This window comes from Columba livia, chromosome 1, assembly GCF_036013475.1.
Source record: "Columba livia isolate bColLiv1 breed racing homer chromosome 1, bColLiv1.pat.W.v2, whole genome shotgun sequence".
Classification (NCBI taxonomy): domain Eukaryota; kingdom Metazoa; phylum Chordata; class Aves; order Columbiformes; family Columbidae; genus Columba; species Columba livia.
In genome coordinates, this window is record NC_088602.1 from 173,675,395 (window position 1) to 173,696,925 (window position 21,531).

The 21,531-nt window shown below is 46.5% G+C and overlaps 3 protein-coding genes across 4 annotated transcripts; 2 read left to right on the forward strand and 1 right to left on the reverse strand.

The window, feature by feature from the left end:
- Positions 1 to 795: 795 nt before the first annotated feature.
- On the reverse strand, positions 796 to 4,021 carry MPST (mercaptopyruvate sulfurtransferase). Of its 2 annotated transcripts, none has more exons than XM_065047782.1 (3): positions 3,881 to 4,021; positions 2,702 to 3,351; positions 796 to 2,094 (listed from the first exon to the last, which is right to left on the reverse strand). In XM_065047782.1, the coding sequence occupies exons 2-3, from the start codon at positions 3,291 to 3,293 to the stop codon at positions 1,796 to 1,798; spliced, it is 891 nt and encodes a 296-aa protein (XP_064903854.1). In that variant the 5' UTR covers positions 3,294 to 3,351; positions 3,881 to 4,021; the 3' UTR covers positions 796 to 1,795. The 2 variants fall into 2 exon arrangements, with proteins under 2 accessions (XP_064903854.1, XP_064903860.1); XM_065047788.1 differs by having other exon boundaries at positions 3,716 to 3,886.
- An 82-nt stretch (positions 4,022 to 4,103) lies between these two features.
- On the forward strand, positions 4,104 to 12,722 carry LOC102098266 (thiosulfate sulfurtransferase). Its single transcript, XM_005514705.4, has 2 exons — positions 4,104 to 4,689; positions 12,232 to 12,722. The coding sequence occupies exons 1-2, from the start codon at positions 4,104 to 4,106 to the stop codon at positions 12,528 to 12,530; spliced, it is 885 nt and encodes a 294-aa protein (XP_005514762.3). The 3' UTR covers positions 12,531 to 12,722.
- Positions 12,723 to 12,887: 165 nt separating this feature from the next.
- On the forward strand, positions 12,888 to 21,065 carry CIMIP4 (ciliary microtubule inner protein 4). Its single transcript, XM_013371256.3, has 6 exons — positions 12,888 to 13,404; positions 16,321 to 16,405; positions 17,006 to 17,634; positions 18,139 to 18,286; positions 20,171 to 20,281; positions 20,491 to 21,065. Exons 1-6 carry the CDS (start codon positions 13,387 to 13,389, stop codon positions 20,574 to 20,576), a joined length of 1,077 nt encoding a protein of 358 aa, XP_013226710.1. The 5' UTR covers positions 12,888 to 13,386; the 3' UTR covers positions 20,577 to 21,065.
- Positions 21,066 to 21,531: the final 466 nt, after the last annotated feature.

Consider the following 21,531-nt stretch of genomic DNA (forward strand, 5'->3'; position numbering starts at 1 on the left):
GTTAGAAACAGGCAAACTGAATGCTTTCAGTCACTGGAAATGGCTGGAAGGAAAGGTCAGGCTATACGCATGTGGGGGGAGAACACAGGAATAAATCATCTGGACTGTTCAACTTTAGCTCTGCAAGAGGTGAGGAGAAAGGGGGCTTCTGTGCATGCAAGTCAAACCCAGAAGCCAGGACTGCAGCCAACAGAGGCCAGAAAAAAGTGCAATAAATAAACACTCTCTGGTAGGAAAAGATACAGCCCTCATATTCAGTGGCTACACAGGGACCCTGCAAATCTGTGACCATAAGCACCCATGGCATCCCCTAGAGAGGACGACCCCATCTTCCTCAGATGTCCACAGGTACCTGTTGCTGCAAGACCAAGAGCAGAACCCATCTAGTTAACTTTCTAAATCACCAGTGGGTCAAAATAGGTGCAGGTTTTGGTTTGTTTTGTTTTTTTCAGAGGGGAAAAACCTGGAGAGAACAAATTCTTAGGCATTGTCAGGCATACCCTGAGGGATTTCACTCTCAAATATAAGGCAATGGTCTTGGGGAAAAATTGTGGCTATTTGTCTGTAGGTCTCAATTCCCCTAAGTTTTAGGCAAGAAAACAAATGGACAAGGAATGAAAGGAGGAAGATGTTAAGAAGTCCCAAGAGAGAGATGTGCCATTGTTCTTCCTGGGCCAAAGAGCTTGTTAAGGTTAAGAGTAGTAGTTCTACTCATGGAGAGAAGGAAACATCTCATTTGAATCACCAAGACAAAAAAAAAGAGTTCCTGAAAATAAATCACTCACATAAGTTCCATTCAGTAGAAAGTCCTTGAAACACATGTTTATTTACCCTTTTTCAATCCCATAATCTTTTTTTTTTCCCCATCCCCCAAGGGGAATTTTGAACCATGGGGGTACCAAACAGGTTAGAGTCTGAGTGCAAGAAGAAATCCAAACCAAGTCTCTAACCCAAGTGCCCACCTAAGAAGCCATATTTTCTCCTATAAGAGCTATGTCTTTCCTCAAAGTTTTGCACTTAAAGTGGCCATAAAGTGCACGGTTTCTAGGAGAGAGGCAGAGAGCTGGATCATGAGGCACAGTTATACCAGTCTGACCATCCTGTGAGTGAACATGGTGGAACGTCCTGAGTCATGAGGTTGGCTTGACTCAATTACTTCCCCATGCTGCCACCAGCACTCTCTCCCTTCCATCTGATATGGTAAAAAGATCACAGAATCACAGAATGGCTAAGGTTGGAAGTGACCTCGGGAAGTCATCTGAAAGGTTGTAGCACGGAGGGTGTTGGTCTCTTCTCCCAAGAAGCAAGTGGTAGGATGAGAAGAAATGGCCTCAAGTTGTGCCAGAAAAGGTTCAGATTGGATATTAGGAAACATTTCTTCATGGAAAAGGTTGTGAAGCAGTGGAACAGGATGCCCAGGGAAGTGGTAGAGTCACCATCCCTGGAGGTATTTAAAAGACGTATAGATGAGATTCTTAGGGACATGATTTAGTGCTAGATTTACATTATGGTTGGACTCGATCTTGAGGGTCTCTTCCAACCAAAATGATTCTATGATTCTATGATGTGGTTCACTCCACCTGCTCATGCAGGATCATCTAGAGCTGGCTGCCCAGGTCATCTTTATGATCCTAAGCAGCAGCAGGAGTAAGGAGAAAGTGCTGAAGTACCATGTGCCCTTAGTTGTCATCCAACACCTTCACCTCACAACCCTTAACCAGGAATGCTAAATCCATCTTGTCCAAATCCTGTTTCAAGGCAAATTATCTGCACAGGTAGGAGACGAAGCAACTTATTACACCGTCTTCCCCTTTCCCTCAGAAATAATATTTTCAGGCTGCGCCCGCATGTACCATTCCACCCAGGCCCCATCATACACAGCAACATCTGGTTTGCCACAGAGGAATGCTCCCAGAGCCACATGGCAGGCAGTGACCCCAGAGCCACATGTGGCTACCACTGGCTTTAAGAGGTCCACCTTCTTCTCCTGGAACAGGCTGCGGATCTGTTCAGGGGTCTTCTCTAAGCCAGACTCTGTGAGGAAATCAGTGAAGGGGATGTTCGTCGATCCGGGGACATGACCAGGCTCGATTCCTGGAGGAAAAGCAATACAGATAGGAATTAACCTCTACAGTCTAGGACAAATCCACTGCAAAACCTGTTCTCTGTTTCACTGTGAGGGATATTTATTATACAGTATATGTTGTTAAAACAAATGCATACATTTTTGTTAAAATTTGCTTTACTAGATTACTGATCACCCAGGAACAATGGCTCTAACCTTCAGGTTACCACATGGACACAATCCTGCCAAGTTCTGTTCCTCCTCTCAGTTGCCTCCACATCGTCCCTGCATCAGAGCAACCTACTCTGACAAGGCACTGACTGAAGCACCTGCACAGGCCCTTCTGAAGGGAAGAGTACACAAAGAGAGTAACGAATATCTTTGGGGTGTATGAAAGCTATGTTCCTCACCCCAGCCCCTCATGAGTAAAAAAAGATACACAGTTTCCCACTCCTGAATTTTCAAACAGCAGCACTTGGCAGGCAAAGGAGAGGATGACCGGTGGATACCCTGTCTCAAGTCTCATCCCATAAAGGACAACTATATTTCCCTTCATTACCTCTAGAGGAATCAAACTGATGGGCACCTTAAATGAAGCCCCTTTTTATTAGGCCAATGTCTTACAAGGCACATTACCATCTCGGGGCTCTGGCTCTACTCCCTGGAACCGTCCTGCAGCGCGTGCATCCACTAGCTGGAAGCGGTGGGAATCCAAGTTATCTAAGACGTCCTCGTATGTTTTCACCAGCGACTTGTCCAAGGAGGCGTGGAACTCAGCGGGAGCTACCTGGCTCTTCCCAGAGCTCAGCGCGTTCCCTTCTCGCTGCCAGTTCTTCAGGCCACCATCCAGAAGGGATACAGCTTCGTGTCCAAAGGCCCGGAACATCCACCATACCCGGGGCGCTGAGAAGAGACCTTGGTCGCTGCCGTCATACACCACAACATGGGAATCATTTCCCACGCCAAGCTTCCCCACGTACTCAGCAAAGTCATCAGCCCTGGGCAGCATGTGATCGTAAGGTGAAGTACGGTCGCTGCACTGGTCAATGTCAAAGAAAACTGCACCAGGGATATGGCGCTCCTCAAATTCCCGCTTCGGGTCCCGCTTCATCTTCGGCAAATACCAGGATGCATCCACGATTCTCAAGGCCAGGCTGGGCTGCTGGGACTTGATGGCTTCTGAAAGCCATTTTGCAGACACTAGAGCACGGTAGAGGAGTTGTGACATCGCTCCCGAGTCCTGGCCAAGATTACCTGATTCCCAAGGTCTGCCTGAATCTACCTGACTGCAAAAGGAAGAAAACTGCAAATTAGTGACCAGCCTCACGGAAAACAACTGAACAAAGACGCACCTTGGGACAAAAGAGTTGTGTCTGCATGCAGGTGCTGCCTAAGTCTACCGTGAGGGGTTTGGCAGCTCCATCCGTGGGAATAAAAGGTTTCACAGAGCTCAACCCAAACGGTGTCCCGAGCAGGTCAGCCATGGCACAGTCCTGCCCCGGCCCCGCCGCCTCCCGCGGCCACCTGCCAGCGCTGACAGCGGCCACAGGGCAGCGGGGTGGCCCCAGGGACCCCGGGCGAGGGGACCGAGCGCCCCAGGCTGAGTCGCGGCCCCACGACAAGGTGCGGGCTCTGCCCCACCGCGCTCACCGCCGCGGAGCCCATCTCCAGCCGAGGCCTTAACGAGGCGCCCCCCACGCTGTCTGGGCTGCCACCGCCTCCCGCCCCGGACACCCCCAGCCCCGGCGGGGCCGCGGCTGCCTCCGCGCCGCAGCAGGGGAGGGAGCGGGCTCAGTCCACCTCGGCCCCCCGTACCTCTGTGGTGGGCCTCAGCCGAGCAGCACCCGCCCTCAGTCCCCACCAGCCATGGCAGCCGCCGGGGGCGGGAGCCGAGACCCTCCCAGCGGGCCGGTCCCGAGCAGTGCGGCCCGCCCCGCACCGCCCCGCCGGGCCGCGCCCGCCAGCCGCGTCCCCCGGCCGCCGCCATTTTGTGTGTGTTGGCAGCGGCGGCGCCTCTTCCCGGCCCCGGCCCCCCGAGATGGCGCCGCAGGTGCTCGGCAGGGCGCTGGTTACCGCCAAGTGGCTCTCGGAGGCCGTGCGGGCCGGGCGAGTGGGGCCAAGCCTGCGGGTGCTGGACGCCTCTTGGTACCCGCCGCAGGAGCGAAATGCCCGGCAGGAGTTCAAGGAGAGGCACATCCCCGGGGCCTCCTTCTTTGACATCGAGGAGTGCCGCGACAAGTCCTCCCCCTACGACTTCATGCTGCCCAGCCCATCCCACTTCGCTGACTACGTGGGGCGCTTGGGGGTCGGCAGTGACACCCATGTGGTGGTGTATGATGGGGACGAGCTGGGCACCTTCTACGCTCCCCGCGCCTGGTGGATGTTCCGCGTGTTCGGGCACAAGGAGGTGTCCGTGCTGAACGGTGGCTTCAAGAACTGGGTGAAGGAGGGCCACCCCGTCACGGCCGAGGTCAGCCAGCCCGAGCCAGCTGTCTTTAAGGCCAGGCTGAACACAGTCCTGGTGAAGACCTTCGAGGAGATGGTACAGAACGTGGGGTCCCTGCGGTTCCAGGTGGTGGATTCACGCCCCGAGGGCCGGTTCCGGGGGACCGAGCTGGACCAAGGTAATGGAGGTGGGAATGGCACCTACCCCCTGCGCCAAAGCATTATGAGTGTCCATACTAGTCTGGGCCTAATGACTCCTCCCAGTCAGCAAACATTTTCCTAATGCACAGGCATGCCTCAGCCTAACTCACTGATTCACCTTAAGGGATCCACAGTTGAGTATTTGGATCCCAGTGCCCTGACAAGTTGCTTTTCTTGTAGTTGGTTGTAAAGCTGCAAGAGGAAGCAGCAGAGAAGGTCTGCAGTCACTTGGCTCCAGCATCCCCCATCTCACAGCCTGCAGAAGTTAATCAGACAGAATGCAAACACAGGAGCTGAGAGCTCCCAGGGGTTTGTTCAGGGTCCTATCTAACGCTAGCAGGCACGCGCAAACTATCAGTATTCATACAGGCGTCTCTCACCATAATGAATGCACCAGCAAAAGCGCAGGTTTTAGGCAATACAGTAACCCAAGGGACACTTTCCTTCTTGATCTGGTTCCCAGCAAACAGAGAACTTGCTTGAGCTGATCTTTGTCCTTTTGCTCACTGCCGTTAAATCTAACAAGCTCAAGTAAGAAAAGACCCAAACCCCAAGCCTCTGGTCTGTCAACCTCTCTCTTTTCGATACCCAAAGCAGAAGAAACAAAAGCTGATTTTATAACAAAGGTCAAACACTGAACACACAAGCAGCAGGGGTGGGAGAAATCCTGTTCAGTGGGGACAGCTCGTACAGCAATGTGCCTAGAATGAAATTCAAGTTGGTTGTTAAAGGAGGCCCTTACTGTGTAATTTAAGCCTTGGTATATCCCAGAATAACTTCTCCTCCGAGCAGGAGTCACAGAAACAGTTTAAAAAGAAATGCAGAGGTTTCAAAACCAAAGCACAGAAAAGCTTAGCAACAGTTGTCGGGTCTGAGTCCAGCTCCACGCTGCAGGAGTGGGCATGTGGTGGGCTCTGCGGCCCTGAGGTGGTTCTGCGCTGATATTACATGGGCAGGTTGTCATTCTGTTCTGGCTGTTCTCTTGTGTGTGTGTGCTGTTGTGCAGCCATTGAGCAGGACACTGTTTCCCATGTCCAAACTCCAGGGTATTTGGCTGTAAATGGCTCTGTACCTGTGGTTCTCATAAGTGTCCGCAGTGAGGTCCTCCCAAACACACTCAGCCTGTGCAAGGCAACATGGAAGGTGAGAAAGGTAATGGGTGTGACAGAGGAGACTTGCAAGGGGAGAGGGGTAGTTGATCTTATCATTTATTATGTTCCTTGCCTACTGCAGCCCATCAAAGTGAAGGTTGAATTTTAACCTCAAGTTGTGAATAAAACGCTACTTGCTGGGAGCTGGTGGACTTCACATCTGTTTCCCAAAGTGGGAGCTGTCACCAGGTGACAAATACCACAGCCCCTGACAGAGTCTTGAAAGCAGATTTTTCCTTTGAAATGAGTCAGCATGGAACAGTTTATTTGTGGTGGTCCGTATTTGCTTCCCACAGCAGATCCAGCAGTATAACCACTCCAGCTGCAGCTGCTTGTTCCACAGGAGCCTGACAGCCTTCTGAACCAGGCCAGTCAGTAGCTGCACTACAGTCAGCAGTGGGTAAAACACAGCACTTAAACCTAAAAGAGCAATTTGAAATCAATGCTGATTAATTACAGGGGTCATCCAATCAGGGAGGAGAAACGTTCCCTGCAATTTAGAGAAGAAGAATGGTCTTGAGGTTAAGGAACTTGCTGTGTTCTCAGGTGATTTCAGTTTAATTATTGCCTCAGCTCTTGATTTCCTAATTAAGTCAATTAATCTCTCCAGTTCCATGAACTCCATCTCTAGAAGAGGCTAATTTCAGCTGACTCTTTTACCTCTTCAGTTTTTCATTTCTTTATAGTATGAATTAGTTCTCCCTGTTTTATTTTTATGCAGCATCTACCTTGCTGGGATTTTTAAGTGCTGTACCATTTAAGGTAAGACATAATACATGGCTGATTTTTAGTTGCTGGGAGAGTTTTACCGAGGTTGCCAGAGTGGAGAAAAATAGATGTTATTTCTATTGGCCAGGTCTCATGGCTCTTAAATACAGCTATTGATTTGGATGGAAAAGCTTGGATGTTTATGCATGGTGTGAAGTGTAAGCCCGTCAGATGTGCAGCCCTGACCCATGCACTGGGTGACTAGAGGTGTCCCTGCACAGTGCTGTGTTTCTACCTGTGATCAGCAATAGCTCAGCCAGGTTCTGCCAGGGTGTCTGTGCTCAGGCGCTGTAGGGTACAGGGCTATGGAACCAACTTGAACTGAGACAATCCCAGGCAGTCCACGGGCAAGTGATAAAAATTAATATGTAATGGTTACCGGTGCTGACTCTCTTGCAGTATTGGATTCTGAAAACTGAGGAACAAGAATTCTGGCTGAACAAATGCATACAGAAAAGTTGTGAAATTCTGAATTTTTTTTGCAGACACCTGAGAGAAGAGGGAAAAGTTGCCAGACAAGAAATCTGTCATCCAAAAAAAAAAGCAAATCCAAAGTAATTTAATGAGCTTCCAACTATTTTTCTTCTCACTCTCAGCCCCTGAGTCATCCTTTTCTCCCTTGGGCATACACAAAGCTTAAGGTTTTGCCCATTTTCCCAGCTCTCAGTCCTCTCTGCCCCAAACATAAAGCTTTTGCTCAGCTTGAATGTTCAGTGGCAGTGAGTGTGAGAATGAAATGTTGCTGGTTCTTCTCTCTTCTCCAAGTGGAATCTGCAGCTGAGAGTGGAACTGGCTCTAGTTTGACCATAAAGTAATACTTAAAGCACAATGTGGAGAGTGAGAGACTTTATCCAAGTCTGTTTCAACTCACAGGAATCTACAATCCAAAGCTGAGGTTGACAAACATCAGCTTCCAAGATTAGCACCATGGCCCTGCTGGTTCTTAAAGCTGACTCTTCTTGCTGTATATGCACACAGTATTTTGACATTGGTGGCAAAGGCTTATTCATTCGACTGCAAGGAATTCTCAAAGGGCAGGCCAGGATGAAGCTTAAAGTGTTCCTTCCAATGAGTTCATGGTAGGTTAGGTGAGATCACTAATGGTCCTTTCTGAGGCGTACAATTTGAATGGAAGAGCGAGATAAAAAAGGAGACAACAGAGGAGGTGTTTGGAAAGGAGCAGCTATCAGCAGCCAGCCAGTTCCAAGACCACAGGGAGTTAAATGTGGACAAGGCACATCTTTTATCTTTTTGACATTCAGAAATTCCATCTGGAGCTTTCATTGCAAAGGGAAAGGCTAGAGAGAAGGCACTGTATTCTTAGCTAGATAAATACACAACGAAAAACATATATTTAAGCAGAGAATCTTAACAGATGTGGAAAAGAGGGTTAAGCTGTAGAAGATAACATGTAACAGGTTACAAATTGTGAGGGAGGGTTGCCAGAAGCCAAGATGAGTGAGGCTTGGCAAAAGAAATTAAAACATATCAAAAACTGCTGGACCAAAGCGAATAAAAAGAGAACAAGGAAAGAAAGAGTAAATAGGGTTGCTATGCAGTTAACTGGGGTTCCAGATGAAAGATTATTTGGTACTGCCTCAGAATTATACTGAGGCTGTGCTACCATTTGTTTTTTTCTTTTTTTTTTCGTCCTGTGGAAAAGTCTGCACAGCAGGGGGAGGGTTAACAAAAAAAAAGAGAAGGGAGCAATGATAATTTCTAAAGAGGGAGTATAAGCAAAAAATATTCATGTGCTTAAATCGGTGAGGCAGACAATCTCCATCCCAAATATGTGTCAGAAATCAGTCATGACATTGCAATCCCGTGAGGCAAGAATTTAATAAATTTAATCAGAGCACGCCTAGGACAGAAACACTAGTAAAGTTTGTATTTGTATTTAGTGTAGGAGGTACAACACAACCTAGGCAGCTGTTGATCTGTTATCATAACATGGATAGACTGGAAGGCTTTCAAGAAAAAAAAAAAAAAAGTGAAGTTAAGGCAAAATTGAATAAAATACCTTGGTAAGCTTGCATTGCACCTAAGGGCTGTATTTTCTTGCCAACAGAATTGATGTGCCACATGAGAGAAATGGGAACATGCATGCCTGGAAGTTAAGTCTTTTCTTCCAGCCACTGGAAGCACCTATCAGGTAGACTTATTCCATTCAGACTTCATTAATACCTTGGACATAATATTAGAGAGGCAGTTATTAGTTCAATGTGAAAAGAGGGCAAATAGCACACATACTGTTAGATTCCCAAAAAGCTGACTGGAAGGGAGATAAGGATGGTAAGAATAGCTTGTGCCAAAAGCAGATCTGTGGGGCTGGAAGTTGTCAGCATGGTCCCACCATTACGATTCTGTGTTGTATTTCATATTTTTCAGAATCATTGAGGCAAGAGGGAGTTGCTACTGAAATGTGCTGCTGGCACAGCCTGAGGAAGGTTTGATCATGTGGGGAGTGTTATGTGAGGTACCACCTGCAGTGATGGAAGTACCAAGTATAATGCTACAGAGCGCAAGGCTGGATGCTTAGTAGCCTAAAACACTTAATTACTTGTGTTTCTCTTACAAGCCAAAGAGCCACATTTGGAGGCAGTAGAAGAGGGTAAGCCTTGGATGAATTAGTTTGGTGCAAGATCTTCAGTTGTGATTTGACCTTGAAAACAGCAATTATTACCTTCTTCTCTACCAATCAAGATACTAGGAAATGCCACTGCCTTATCCAGAAGCCTGGTGGTCACCTAGAACTGTTTCTAGGGTGTTCGAGGCAGTGAACAGTGTGTCTAATGAGTTCTTACTGGGTTTAGGCTGGGGGTCTGAGGCTGTTGGATGCGCTGAGCACTCGCTGCCAGTATGTTGGAGCAATACCAAGAAGGGAGAAAAACTATTTCAGCCACAGGGCAATGTCAGTTCAAGGATAAATGCTGTATGGGCTGACTGTGACAAACTTAACAATGCAAATGCATATTCCTCCTCACGTGAGCAACAAGGTGTCTCAGTGGCAAGTTTCATGGCATCAATCCAAACTGGGTCTGAGATGGATGCTTTCATGACAGCGAGCCTATGAGGTGATCCCTGTAGTAGCTGGGAGCCAGACTCTCTAATCCTGGGGTTCTTTCCTGGAGTTTCTGAGGGTGACTGCATGAATCTGGCAGGGAGTTTACTCTGTGTCATATGAGGCAGGAGCAGATGTATCATCTCCCCCATTGAGATCCCAGCTGCATCCAGCCTTGCCTTCCAGTCCCATGTTTTTCTGCTCTTGTCCTAGCAGAGAGAGCTGATAAAACTTCCTCAACCACTCAAGAGCACTTCCTAGGCAGTCCAAGAGATTGTGGTTGTGCAATGTCAGCTCCTTCTTTCAGCTGAGCACTCACATACGTGAGCAAATGCAGTTGCTACAGAATTCCCCATCTTTTGCTGAGTGCAAGCACTTGGTGTCCAGCTCCAACAGACTTTTGAATCTCTGCAGCAAGGAAAGTTTCCCTGTAGTTCAAAATGAAAAATACTCTAAAATGAGACTGTTCTTTTCACATCTGCTCAGCTCCTAACTGAAGAGTTGTTTAAGGGTGGTGAGTGTCTGTCACAGCAATTCCCAATAAGAGGAGGGTTACAAGCATACCTATTTTAAGATGTTTGAACAATCTAGGAAAGCAATCATGACCATGGGGCCTGGGACACCTAAGAACTGTACTGGTGGCCCCACAAGCTTCTGCAAGCAAGAGCTGGCTCTTCTAGCTCAGCCCCCAGGACTTCTTGACCTCAGTGCACTTCCCAGTGCCCGGGGATGGTGTGAGAGCATTGTTCTGCAGCTCACAGACCTGTCTGCATTGGGGTGATCACCAGCACTGCAGCAGAGCCTTGCAGAAATCCCTTGCCAAATGACAGGGTCAGGACCATTCACTCTGGGAAAGTGGTAGCCTAACCCTGGCATGTAACTCTCCAGTAAGAAGATCTGCAGTCTGAGAACTACAAACAGGGTTTTTTTGATACTCATTTTTTGGATTATTTTTATTTCCCCTCTGTCATACAGACACAATATTAATGAATGTAGGTTTTGCAGTTGCCTGTACTGAAGTGATGAACTGTTGTTTTCTGGAACTGGAAAAAATGTGGTGAAAGCATCAGTCCAAAACATTGTCTTTTTTTTTTTTTTTTTTTTTTTTTTTTTATGTTAGTCCCTCCAGAAGTCAGCGGTTTTTCTCGTGACTTCTCCCTGTAATGCTAAACACTGAAGAGTGCATGAGGTGACTAGTAGACAACAGTGTGAGATTTGTAAGATACTCAGGGAGGATGAATCAAGAGACAAAGAAGGTCCATCTGGAACAGGGAGAGATCTTATGAAGCTGACTCAGGGTAGCTTTGGTTGTCTTTAGGTTCTCAGTCCTTGTCCAGCAGAGCAAAAATCCTCTCCTAAATACCAACCAAAACCCTGTTTTCCCCTTGTGACATATCTCATCTTGTTGTGACATCACTTTACATGAGCGGTGAAACCACAGTATCATTATGATGTGTGATGTCAATCTCTGACTAGCTGTACTCTAATCACTTGACTATGACAAAGGTTCCCTGCACCAGTCCCTGAGATCAGTTGCCCTGATGACGTAGGCACATGCAAAGCTCTCAGTGAAAAAGATTATACTATTTATGTGACTTTCCCAGGGCTGTCTTGTTGGAAGCTCAAACCTAGCAAGGAACCGTTCCCTAAAAAGCATTTTCAATGTAATATGAAATGTTTCCCACTCCAAGGAGGCTTGATCCAGAGCCTCTCAAAGTCAGTGGAAAAGTTTCCAACGAATGTAATGGGCTTTGATTAAGCCCACAGTGACAGTTTGAATTTGATGAAAATCTTATCCACCATATTTTTATATCTGCTTTTCTCAAAAGACCTTGTTCTTGAGATACAACTTTCAACTTGCCTGGAGTGGTCAGTAACGCCAGTAGAAAAACGGAATACCTGCTGATTTCGTCCATGGAGTGGATAAAAAGTGGTACAAAATCTAAATTCCCACTTCTCTGACCCCATTGCCCCAGGTTATCAGCCTCAGCAGTAATGTGGCTGACTTTAACGTTGCATTACTTTTCTAATATACAATTTTAAGGTGACACAGGAATTAACACTGATTGAATAGCTACTGTCACAAATGCCACATACAAGCCATACTTCCTGCTTCTGAAAACTGTGTCACTGCACGCTGCTGGCACACTTGAGGAAGGTCAGAAATGCACTGCTGCATTTCTCTTTACACAGAACCCCTTAATGCCTTTTTTAGCATCTTTTCTGTGGTGGTTCTTTGATTCTTGTCACATCTAGGGCTTCTTCAGATTCCTACCTCTCATTGCTTTCAGGGGAGAAATAGTTTGCTAAATATTCTGAATGTTTTGACTTCAGCAAAGTTGAATAATCTTTGTCCTTCTCTTTTTAGCCCCATACTGCTTTGCATCCTCATCATTACCTGAAATAAATTAGTATTAATATCTTGGAGAGAGTGGAAGTATCTGCAGTGATGTCTCATTGATGTTTCTTCTGTAGGTGTCTTTCACCACTTATGTTAATGTCTCCTTGCTCATGTTTACTTTTCTTGTTCTCTCTTTCAGGACTGGAATCTGGTCACATACCTGGCTCTGTGAACATACCCTTCCACTCATTCCTAACAGAAACTGGCCACGAGAAAAGTATTGAGGAGATTCAACAAATATTCCGTGAGAAGGAAGTGGATCTCTCAAAGCCGTTGGCAGCCACGTGCCGCAAAGGTGTCACAGCATGTCACATTGCCTTGGCAGCCTACCTGTGTGGCAAGCGTGATGTGGCTGTTTATGATGGTTCCTGGTCAGAGTGGTTCCACCGTGCCCCACCTCACTACAAGGTCTCTGAGTTGAAGCGCAACAAGGGCTAGAGGAGGAAGAGTTGTTCTTGGACAATGAGATCTACCAGCTGTCTCCAGCCCAGGGTACAGGGAAAGGGAGGAGGTAGAAGTACAGAAAAAACATGCTGGTTTATATTTTGTCGGTTTTTCTAGTAAGGATAATGAGATTTCTATCAATCTGTCGGTTTCTCATAGTGAATAAAATCTACTTCTAAGATGATACATCTGGAATATTTCTAATTCTTCCTTGTTGCCTGTGATCTACTTGTGCGGGGTGGGAAAAGCAGCTTTGCAACATGGAGAGTTGCACTCTTCCATGTAGACTTGCAGAGATTTTGGTGGCCTGGTGAGAGCACAATGGGTGAAAAGTCTGGGACTAAGATATAACGCTGGGTGCTGGACACAGGAGGGTGAAGCTGTGGTTCTGTCACTGACTCAATGGCAGATATTTTGCCAGCTCATCATCTCCCCTTTTCTGAAATAGAAGACTGGAGCACCTTTCCCTGCGTCTCTGATGTGGGTCAGTGAGCTCATGTGAAGCATTTGGAGGTGCTAGAAGATCCAGTTCTGCTGGATTATTGCGACTGTGTTACAAAAGTCTCCAAGAAATCCTGTGTATGTGATGAGAACTTCTGGGCACAGGAGTTTCATGAGACATGAGCCTTTTACTCTCTTCCGTGCCTGTTTTTTTCAATCAGCCAGGATAGCCCCCATCTCTACCATGTTTCTTCTGGTTCCCGTGGAGACCACAGCTCATAGATAGAGGGAGGGTTGTTCCCTAGCAACCATCTCTCCTGTTCAGCCTGCATCCCACCTCTATACCTGGACTGGACTTCAGCAGGACCTGCCTGCTTGTAAAAATCACTGTGGCCCCACATCAGGGATCATGGACCAAGTGAGAGAGGTAGTTATGGAAGAGGTTTTGCCTTTTATTAAACCCTGGAGCTTTTTTTTTTTTTTTTTCTTAAAAAATATTCAAAAGATAAAAGATCTGGTGCCATTTTGACACCCACGCAGCTTCTCAGGTCTGAGGAGTCACTGAAATCTCATATTTTGGAGGCTCAACCAGATGTGGAAGGCCCATGAGACCTTTCTCGTGGCTGGTGAGAAAGGCATACCGATTCCTACACCTGGCTGAGGAGGTTAATTTTCTGACTGGGAAGGACAGCTTGCTTCTTTCCTCCATAGCTGCATGTTAGGAAACTCAGAGTGCTAGGCTATGCTAAACATACATTTTTAGGGTTTTCTGTGTTCTTTTTTTTTTCATTTCAAAAGAAAGATCCAGTTTAATAATTTTTAGCTCTTTGATCAAGATACGTCTTTTCTGGTGTGTCGTCTCTCACAGAACTGCCAGTCATGTCCTGCCCAGAGGTGTGAGTGAGGGGGAGAAATTGCTCAGGTTCATGGTCTGGAAAACAGTATGCACAGTACTTAAGGTCCACAAACAAAAGGCTTCCATTTTACAGATTGGCCCAGATGGTATATGATTTGACAGCAGAAGGATTTATGTTATTGTAGGTTCAACTGGTAAACATAAAAAGTTTGTGGCATATGCGGGACTGTAAATTTTACATCACTTTGTTACTTATAAAAAAAGAAAGCAAAAAAAAAAGTAGAAGTATGGGAAAGAAAAGAAAGATTTCACCATCCTTATGGCTCCTCTTTATGTGTGATGGAGTTTGCAGTCTCGGATCCAGTGATGCGCGGTGTCCTCCAGTGTCTTGTTCAGTTCATGCGGTGAGACTGGCGGGCAGAGTGGTCCTCAGGGTGGTGGGTGGGGGCTGCCAGTGCTTGCACAAGGTGGGCCTTTATAGCCCTCTGGGTTGCCCACTTGTGTAATTTTTGGTCTTTTGTGGAGGTGTTATTGCAAAAGATAGAAAAGTCGGGAGGGGGGTGATTGCAAAAGATTGACAAACCTCCGGCCATCTTGAAGGGTCTCAGCTTTTCCCTAACTGCCATGCCGGGCGTATCAGAAGGTGTATCAGCCAGCCGGCCTGGTCTGTGGCTCGTTAGTTTGTTGCTGATATGTAAATCACAATTCACCTTATACTGAATGTACCATCTCCTGTGGCTGGATGAACTCGTTTTGCCACAATGTTTGAGCCATTACCCTTATCAGTCTCTGACACTGCCTTAGCAAAGAAATAACTAGACATAGCTGTGTGGATTCTTTTATCCAGGATGGTGGCAAAATGGCCTTCAAGTCCTTCTTGGCATTGACATGCAGGAGTCTCAGAGTGGTGTTTTGACTTTGGACCTTCAGGCTCAGAAGTAAAATGAACAATAAACAGTAACATTAACATTATACACAGTTACAAACTAGAAAGTAGAAACAGTTGCAGGATTCAGTATACTTTTGTCCAGGAGGAACTGGGGAAATGAAAGTTATCAGAGAACAGGATTTGGGAAATGAGCACATTGCCTCATTACACAGAAATCCTGCTTTGTTGGAAGAAATGAGAGAGGAAAATTTTCTACAACAGCAGGCTGGAAAGTTCTTTCTGCTGAATATAGTAATAATAACAAACAGACATGTTTTTGTTTTAAGTAGAAGGAGGCAATTAACACAGTTTATTTAGCAACACAGATTCCTGCACTTTGGTCATGTGTACATGTTTGGCTTTTCTTTAAAAAGAATGAAAAATCATGCAGAGAAGAAATACATCCCGCCTTGTGAGCCACGACTGGTTTCATCTCTTCATCTCTTGTGGCCCTGTTCTTTTTGTGGGAGAGGTTCTGTCTCTTAACACATTTGCAGAGCACATAGCGCTGACTCCTGGAGTCTGATTAATAGAGTAACTTCAGCGTCAAGATCCCAATGTTGTACCAGACATGCTGCTGTGAAGTGGCACAATGTAAAATACAAGCTGCTGGTTCAGGTCAGCCCTGGTGAGTTAACTTTGAAGCAGTGGGCTTCCTGCCCCATCAGCAATCCAAGAATTAGCCTCCAGAGCAGAAGGTAAGCATCTTATGTCATGCCATGAGCTAATTTGACAAATGCAAACATATATCCCTACCTGATCCAGATCCCATGTGCACCTTTGCTGGTTCCAGCAGGCTCACAATTACCATGTTCACCACTGTGGGCCATGGCTTCAGTTGTCACCTGTCACAGGTCCTGTTGAACACAGACCATCAGCAGGAGACAACTGAAGATTACACAGATGTTCCCTCTGCAGGAAAGACTTGAGCTTCCTCCTAGTGCAGGAGGCAGTTTGTACAGGCTGAGTGTTGGATCAATCACATCAGCAGGACTAGCACAGCAAAACAGGATAGTCTGTGCCAGAATCAGGGAAGAAACTGTGTCTCCAGCCTGTTTCTCTTCCTTTGCCTAGACAGCATTGCACAAGCATTTTCTGTTTATCGACTCCTATCTCAATTTTTTCTGGCCTTTCTGGCACCAAAGGAAGGAACTGTTGTAATTGCACAGCACATGACAGATCTGACATCTTGTAAGTGCTTCAAAATAAAAAATTACATTTTCACTGAGGTATTTTTCCATTTTGGCTTGTGTCTGCACCACTGCCCATGAAAACTCTTGCAGCTCAGTATTCCTTAGAGGCACTGGTTGGCTGTGTTGTAGGCAGGCTGTCCCATGTGAGCTGTTTATGTGAAATCCTGCAGGACTTCTATGCTTTTTTAAGAGCATCGTGAGTTGTAGGACCAGCCAAGCAGGCAGGCAGAGACAGCTGGATCTTTATCTGGGGAGGTGTGTAATACATTTGTGTGAGAATAACCTATCTCATCTAAAGATGAGCAGGGCCACCACCCCCTTACTTCCTGTCTTTGAGCCTGATGCAGCCTTTGTTTCTCTTCCAAGGGGGTGCCAGAAGTTCCACCTTCCCGTGCACCTGACATGGCAAAAAGTGACTCTGTGCTGACCAACTTCAGCACAGGTACTTCAGGTAAGCGAGATGGCAGACAAGCTGTCCCTCCTCCAGACCTTGCTTTGCAGCACGGTTTGTGAAGCCGTGTGTCATTCCCTCTGTCCCTTCATGCAGGTACCTCTGTGAGTGAAAACTACTTGGAGGGGGATCCCATGTGCCATGGGCTGATGGGTTAAAATTTCCCTGCCCCAAGTCCAATGGAGGACTTGTCTTACTACCTCCCTGCACAAGCACAATAAGGCACTGACATGCTGTGAACTCATCAGCAAATACCGATGAGCCACAGAAACTATAACTGCATGTTCATGAGAGTGAATCATGGGTTGGAAGGGGCCCTACACATAAGAAAATACAGACCTTTGCTTTTACTTCTATGCTTCTGTGCATGTTCATCTCACAAGAGCATTTAAGACTCATCAGAAACATTCACCTGGTTCAGCAAGAAAATTGGTATAACACTGCTAGGTTGTTGGTTTTTTCTTTCTCTCTGAGACCTTTAATGTCCCTGTTGTCTGACAATGACACAATGACATGTCTGGTTGTTTCCAGCCCCATTTACAGTACCAGCTATTATCAAAACAGTATCAAATTCACTGAGCTGTTATTTTTGTCTTTAAGTGAAACCTGAGGAAGTGAAAAAGGAGCTTCTTCCAAAAGGCTTACGTCCCAGCAGACAGAGAACATCCCAAAGGAGCTCCAGCAGAGCCTCCTGGAAGACCCCCAAGGACCCAGTGGCTCAAGGAAGAGCAAAGAATTCCACCTCTATTAAATCCCAGGCATCTCCTTCTGCAAAATGTGTTCAGACTGAAAACCAGAGCAAAGAGAGTCTCCAGGCTAAAACTCCCCCCAGGCAGGATCTTCATTCAAGAAGCCTTGAAGAGGAAAGAGAAGATACTTCTGCCACCATAGACCCCATAGTGGTGCAGAAGCCAATACAGAGCAGCAGCACTTCTCATCTGTCTGCAATATCCAAGCAGATGGAGGCAGAAGACACCAAATCCATCTCAAATGCCCAAGAACTAGTAGCAGGCCAGAAGCAAACACTGAGGTCTAGAGGACATGGATCTTCCCAGAAGACTATCAAAGCCAGCTACAAAAAAGCCAAGGAGACCTGCAGCAGATTAAGTTCCAAAGAGTCCTTAGGGTCATCAGAGTCAGATATGAAAGAAGAATGGAAGCAACTTCTGGAGAAGAGAAACAGCAAAGTTAAATGTGCCAATGCAGATGAACTTACTAGCGACGAAGAGGTATTGGAGGAGGCCATTTCATGTATCCTTTGTGGCAGGTTGAAGGCTGTTTTTATGGTGTAGCAGGGGGCTGAGTGGGTGGAATATTAGCAGTATATTAGCAGTTTCTAGAAGACATGCAGCAGGATTTGGGCTTCACACTATGGAGCAGTGACACATTCTACAGCCTTTCCCACGTCTTTTTGAATTTTGTTTTTCCATCCACCTTTCATTTATAAGGTTCCTGTAGCCAGTCCCATCTGAGCAAGGCAAAACAATGTGGTGCGAGGACTCAGACCAGGGCCCAAAACCATCATCCCATTCTAATTCTCCACCTTTTTACCAGTCCTAGTTGTCCCATGCAATTACAATGCCTACAGAAGCTGCTGAGAGAGACTCAAGGACAGACCCAAGTCCCAGGGACAAGTCATAGCTGAAAGACCTATGCAAGGGTGGAAATGCCAGGAGTTTGCTGCACTTAGGGAACGTGGACTGACAGTGGTTCCTTGTTACTTGTGTTTTCAGGAACGGCGAGCTCTGTGCATGGCGGCATTAATCATGGGACAGAAAAGACTCAGCGACCGCACTGAAATGCTGAAAGACCCCTTGAACTGTACACCTTTTGCTGATTACAACCAGCTGGGTTTTAACCTGAGGTCAAATATCTTCCAAGGTGAGGGACCATACATACCTGTGCCTGACCTTCAAGCTGATTCCATCATCACTTTGCCTGGGCTCAGGGCAGCTACACTGCTTTGGGTAGAGATCTGACTGTAGGTGATCCTCACTTTCCCCTCTTATTCCTTCTGTCCACAGTCACTGCTTTTCCAAGCTGCGGTGCTTGAGGAAATGAAAGCTAGAGCCTCCCTTTCTATGTATTCTATCACTTTCTTTCCCTTCACACTTCTTTTCCCTAGATGTGAAAAGCGCACGTGTATCTTCACCCCTGTCCTCCATGTTCAGAGCTGTCCAAATCAACATCATTTGCTATTCAATGTTCCCTGTCATCTCCAGTCTCAACTTACCTCTGGTTCCAATACCAACATTATTTCTTTTCAACACCTTTAGAGACGTGGGGCTCTGAGATGTCTTGCCCAAACCTGTTTCCATGGTCCCCAGGGATCCTTCCATCTAAACAAACATTGGGAACTATACTTTCATTCCATTATCGTTACCACCAAATCCAAGAAACTCTGAAATAATTTTCTCTGACTCTAGTTTCTCATGTACCAGCATAAAACAGATTCCTTTTCCTTATACAGTATGTTCCATGACAAGACCTTGCTGGGTATTGAAGACTGCATTGTCCTGGGTTTATGCAGTCACACAGAAAGGAAGGACATCTTTCCCCAGGGAGGTCAAAATAGTTATTATCAAGGATAAGCAAGGATAAGCACTGTGCCCTTGTGGCCAGGAAGGCCAATGGCATTCTGGCGTGTATTACAAGGGGGGTGGTTAGTAGATCGAGAGAGGTCCTCCTTCCCCTCTACTCCGCCCTGGTGAGACCACATCTGGAATATTGTGTCCAGTTCTGGGCCCCTCAGTTCAAGAAGGACAGGGAACTGCTGGAGAACGTCCAGCGTAGGGCAACGAAGATGATTAAGGGAGTGGAGCATCTCCCTCATGAAGAAAGGCTGAGGGAGCTGGGTCTCTTTAGTTTGGAGAAGAGGAGACTGAGGGGTGACCTTATTAATGTTTATAAATATATAAAGGGTGAGTGCCATGAGGACGGAGCCAGGCTCTTCTCAGTGGCAAACAATGATAGGACAAGGGGTAATGGGATCAAGCTGGAACACAAGAGGTTCCACTTAAATTTGAGAAAAAACTTCTTCTCAGTGAAGGTGCCAGAGCACTGGAACAGGCTGCCCAGGGAGGTTGTGGAGTCTCCTTCTCTGGAGACATTCAAAACCTGTCTGGACATGTTCCTGTGCGAGCTCACTTAGGCGTTCCTGCTCCAGCAAGGGGATTGGACTAGATGATCTTTTGAGGTCCCTTCCAATCCCAAACATACCGTGATACTGTGATAAGGTACAATAAAAAGAAAGATGAAGAGGAAAGGTTGAGGGATTAAAATAAAGCCCCCTCAAATGACTAGAAGTCAAGGGAGGATAAAAAGAGAAGTCACAGTTGAGAATTATTTGTAAGTATCATGGCAGAAAAAGGAGCTCAAGAAGGCCTGGAGTGGTAAGATGGTACCTTTTGTGGAACTGTGCTGCTGAGTAGGAAGTTACTCACATGAATAAGGGTATTGAATAGGAGATAAGTGGACACTTGAATGAAGAAAGGGCACTTGGATACAAATAAAGATGGCAACTTGTGGCACCCTCTGTGTGTGTCTCATACTTGAGGATGAAAAGCAGATAAATTGGCAAACACAAGCTCCCTCCTGATGATGATGAAGCTGTTATTCAGCACCTAGCCACACACCTGACCAAAGGTACTGCAGTCAACACATGCCTTTAGCCCCTGAAACTGCTGATGATGTTCCCCTGCTTCAATTCCAGGACCGCAGTAGGGTGGTTTCTGCGTACAGTTCTTTATTTGCTCTTCCTTGCAGGTGGCCCACTGGAGAGCCGAAGCTTGATGAAAGATTCCTACACCCCTGATATAATTCAGAAGGCAATCAGGGATCCTAAGAATTGGCATGGAAGGAGGACCGATGAGCTAGGTATGGCTTCTGCCAGGAAAAGTGCATTGCTGGATTCCTGAGATGGGTGCTGCTTCTGTCAATGACAATGGATGGGTTTGGGCAAAGGTGCAGGGGGGATAGAAATTGGCATTTTCACAAGAGAGAAGCTCTACAGTGATAAAAATCCTTGAGAGATAATAACATTAGAAGGGAGGCTATGACTGAACTGTGATTTGCCTTCTTTACAGGGAAATGGCATCAGAAAAATGCCCTAAATCTTAAACTACAGAAAGCACTGGAGGACAAATATGGGAAGAAAAAAGAGAAGCCTTAGAAGATGAAGGTTGAGGTTTGGAGTGCATTCGGCGAGTGACCTCTTTCCTCAGCCGTCTAATAAACCTCCACATAAAGCAGAAGCTCATTACTTGCTAGGTGTCAACAGCATATTTGTTGCTGGTGCTCTCTTCCCCTCTCAATTAGGATGCCCTTGGGGAGAAGATTGCAAGATAAATCTGAATATTAATACAAAAAAAAAATCACTTTGTTGGTCACTGGTTAGGTGGTCTTGATGAGCGTGTGAGGCCCACACCTTTGCAGAGGGATGTGGGGGTGACCAGCAGTCCAGAGGGAAGTACAGAAGGTGCACTGGGAATGAACCAGAGCCGCCCAAGGACCTGAATGCTGCTTACCTCTCCCCACCCTGAAGGCTGTAAAGCTGGCACACAGGGAAGCTTCAGAGCTGTGTGTATGTGGCAGCTGGACACACCAAGCAAAGACCCAGCTCCCTGTTGATGCTTCTGAGGTGAATTTGGACTCTCTGCCAGCAATGTACCAAATGGTGTCCACTCAGTAGCCTGGGCACAACTCCATATGATTGGCACCAGGTGCCTATCTGGGATAGGGAAGAAGGGCTCTCTGCCCACCACTCTAGTTTTGTTGTATTATCTGCCACTTGGAGGATTTCAGGGAAAACTCTTATCCTGGCAGGGAGCAGCATTAGCATGCAAAAACAGGAACTCACCTGAGGTATTCATTGGGGTATTCACTAAAGCCCACACTATTTGCAGGCCAAGCCAATGCAAAAGGTTTATCCCACCTAAAGGAAACAGGAAATCTGCAAGAACCCCCAGAGCTTTTCCAATCTGCAAATCACCCCACTATGTGAACAGACACTTAGAGAAGCTCTCATAAGCCATAGTCATCTCTGTCACCTTTTTCCTTAACTCAAAGATAAATGTCTCTCAGAGGGAAGCATGTGCGTTCACCATACAGTCTGCATAATCTGGAGT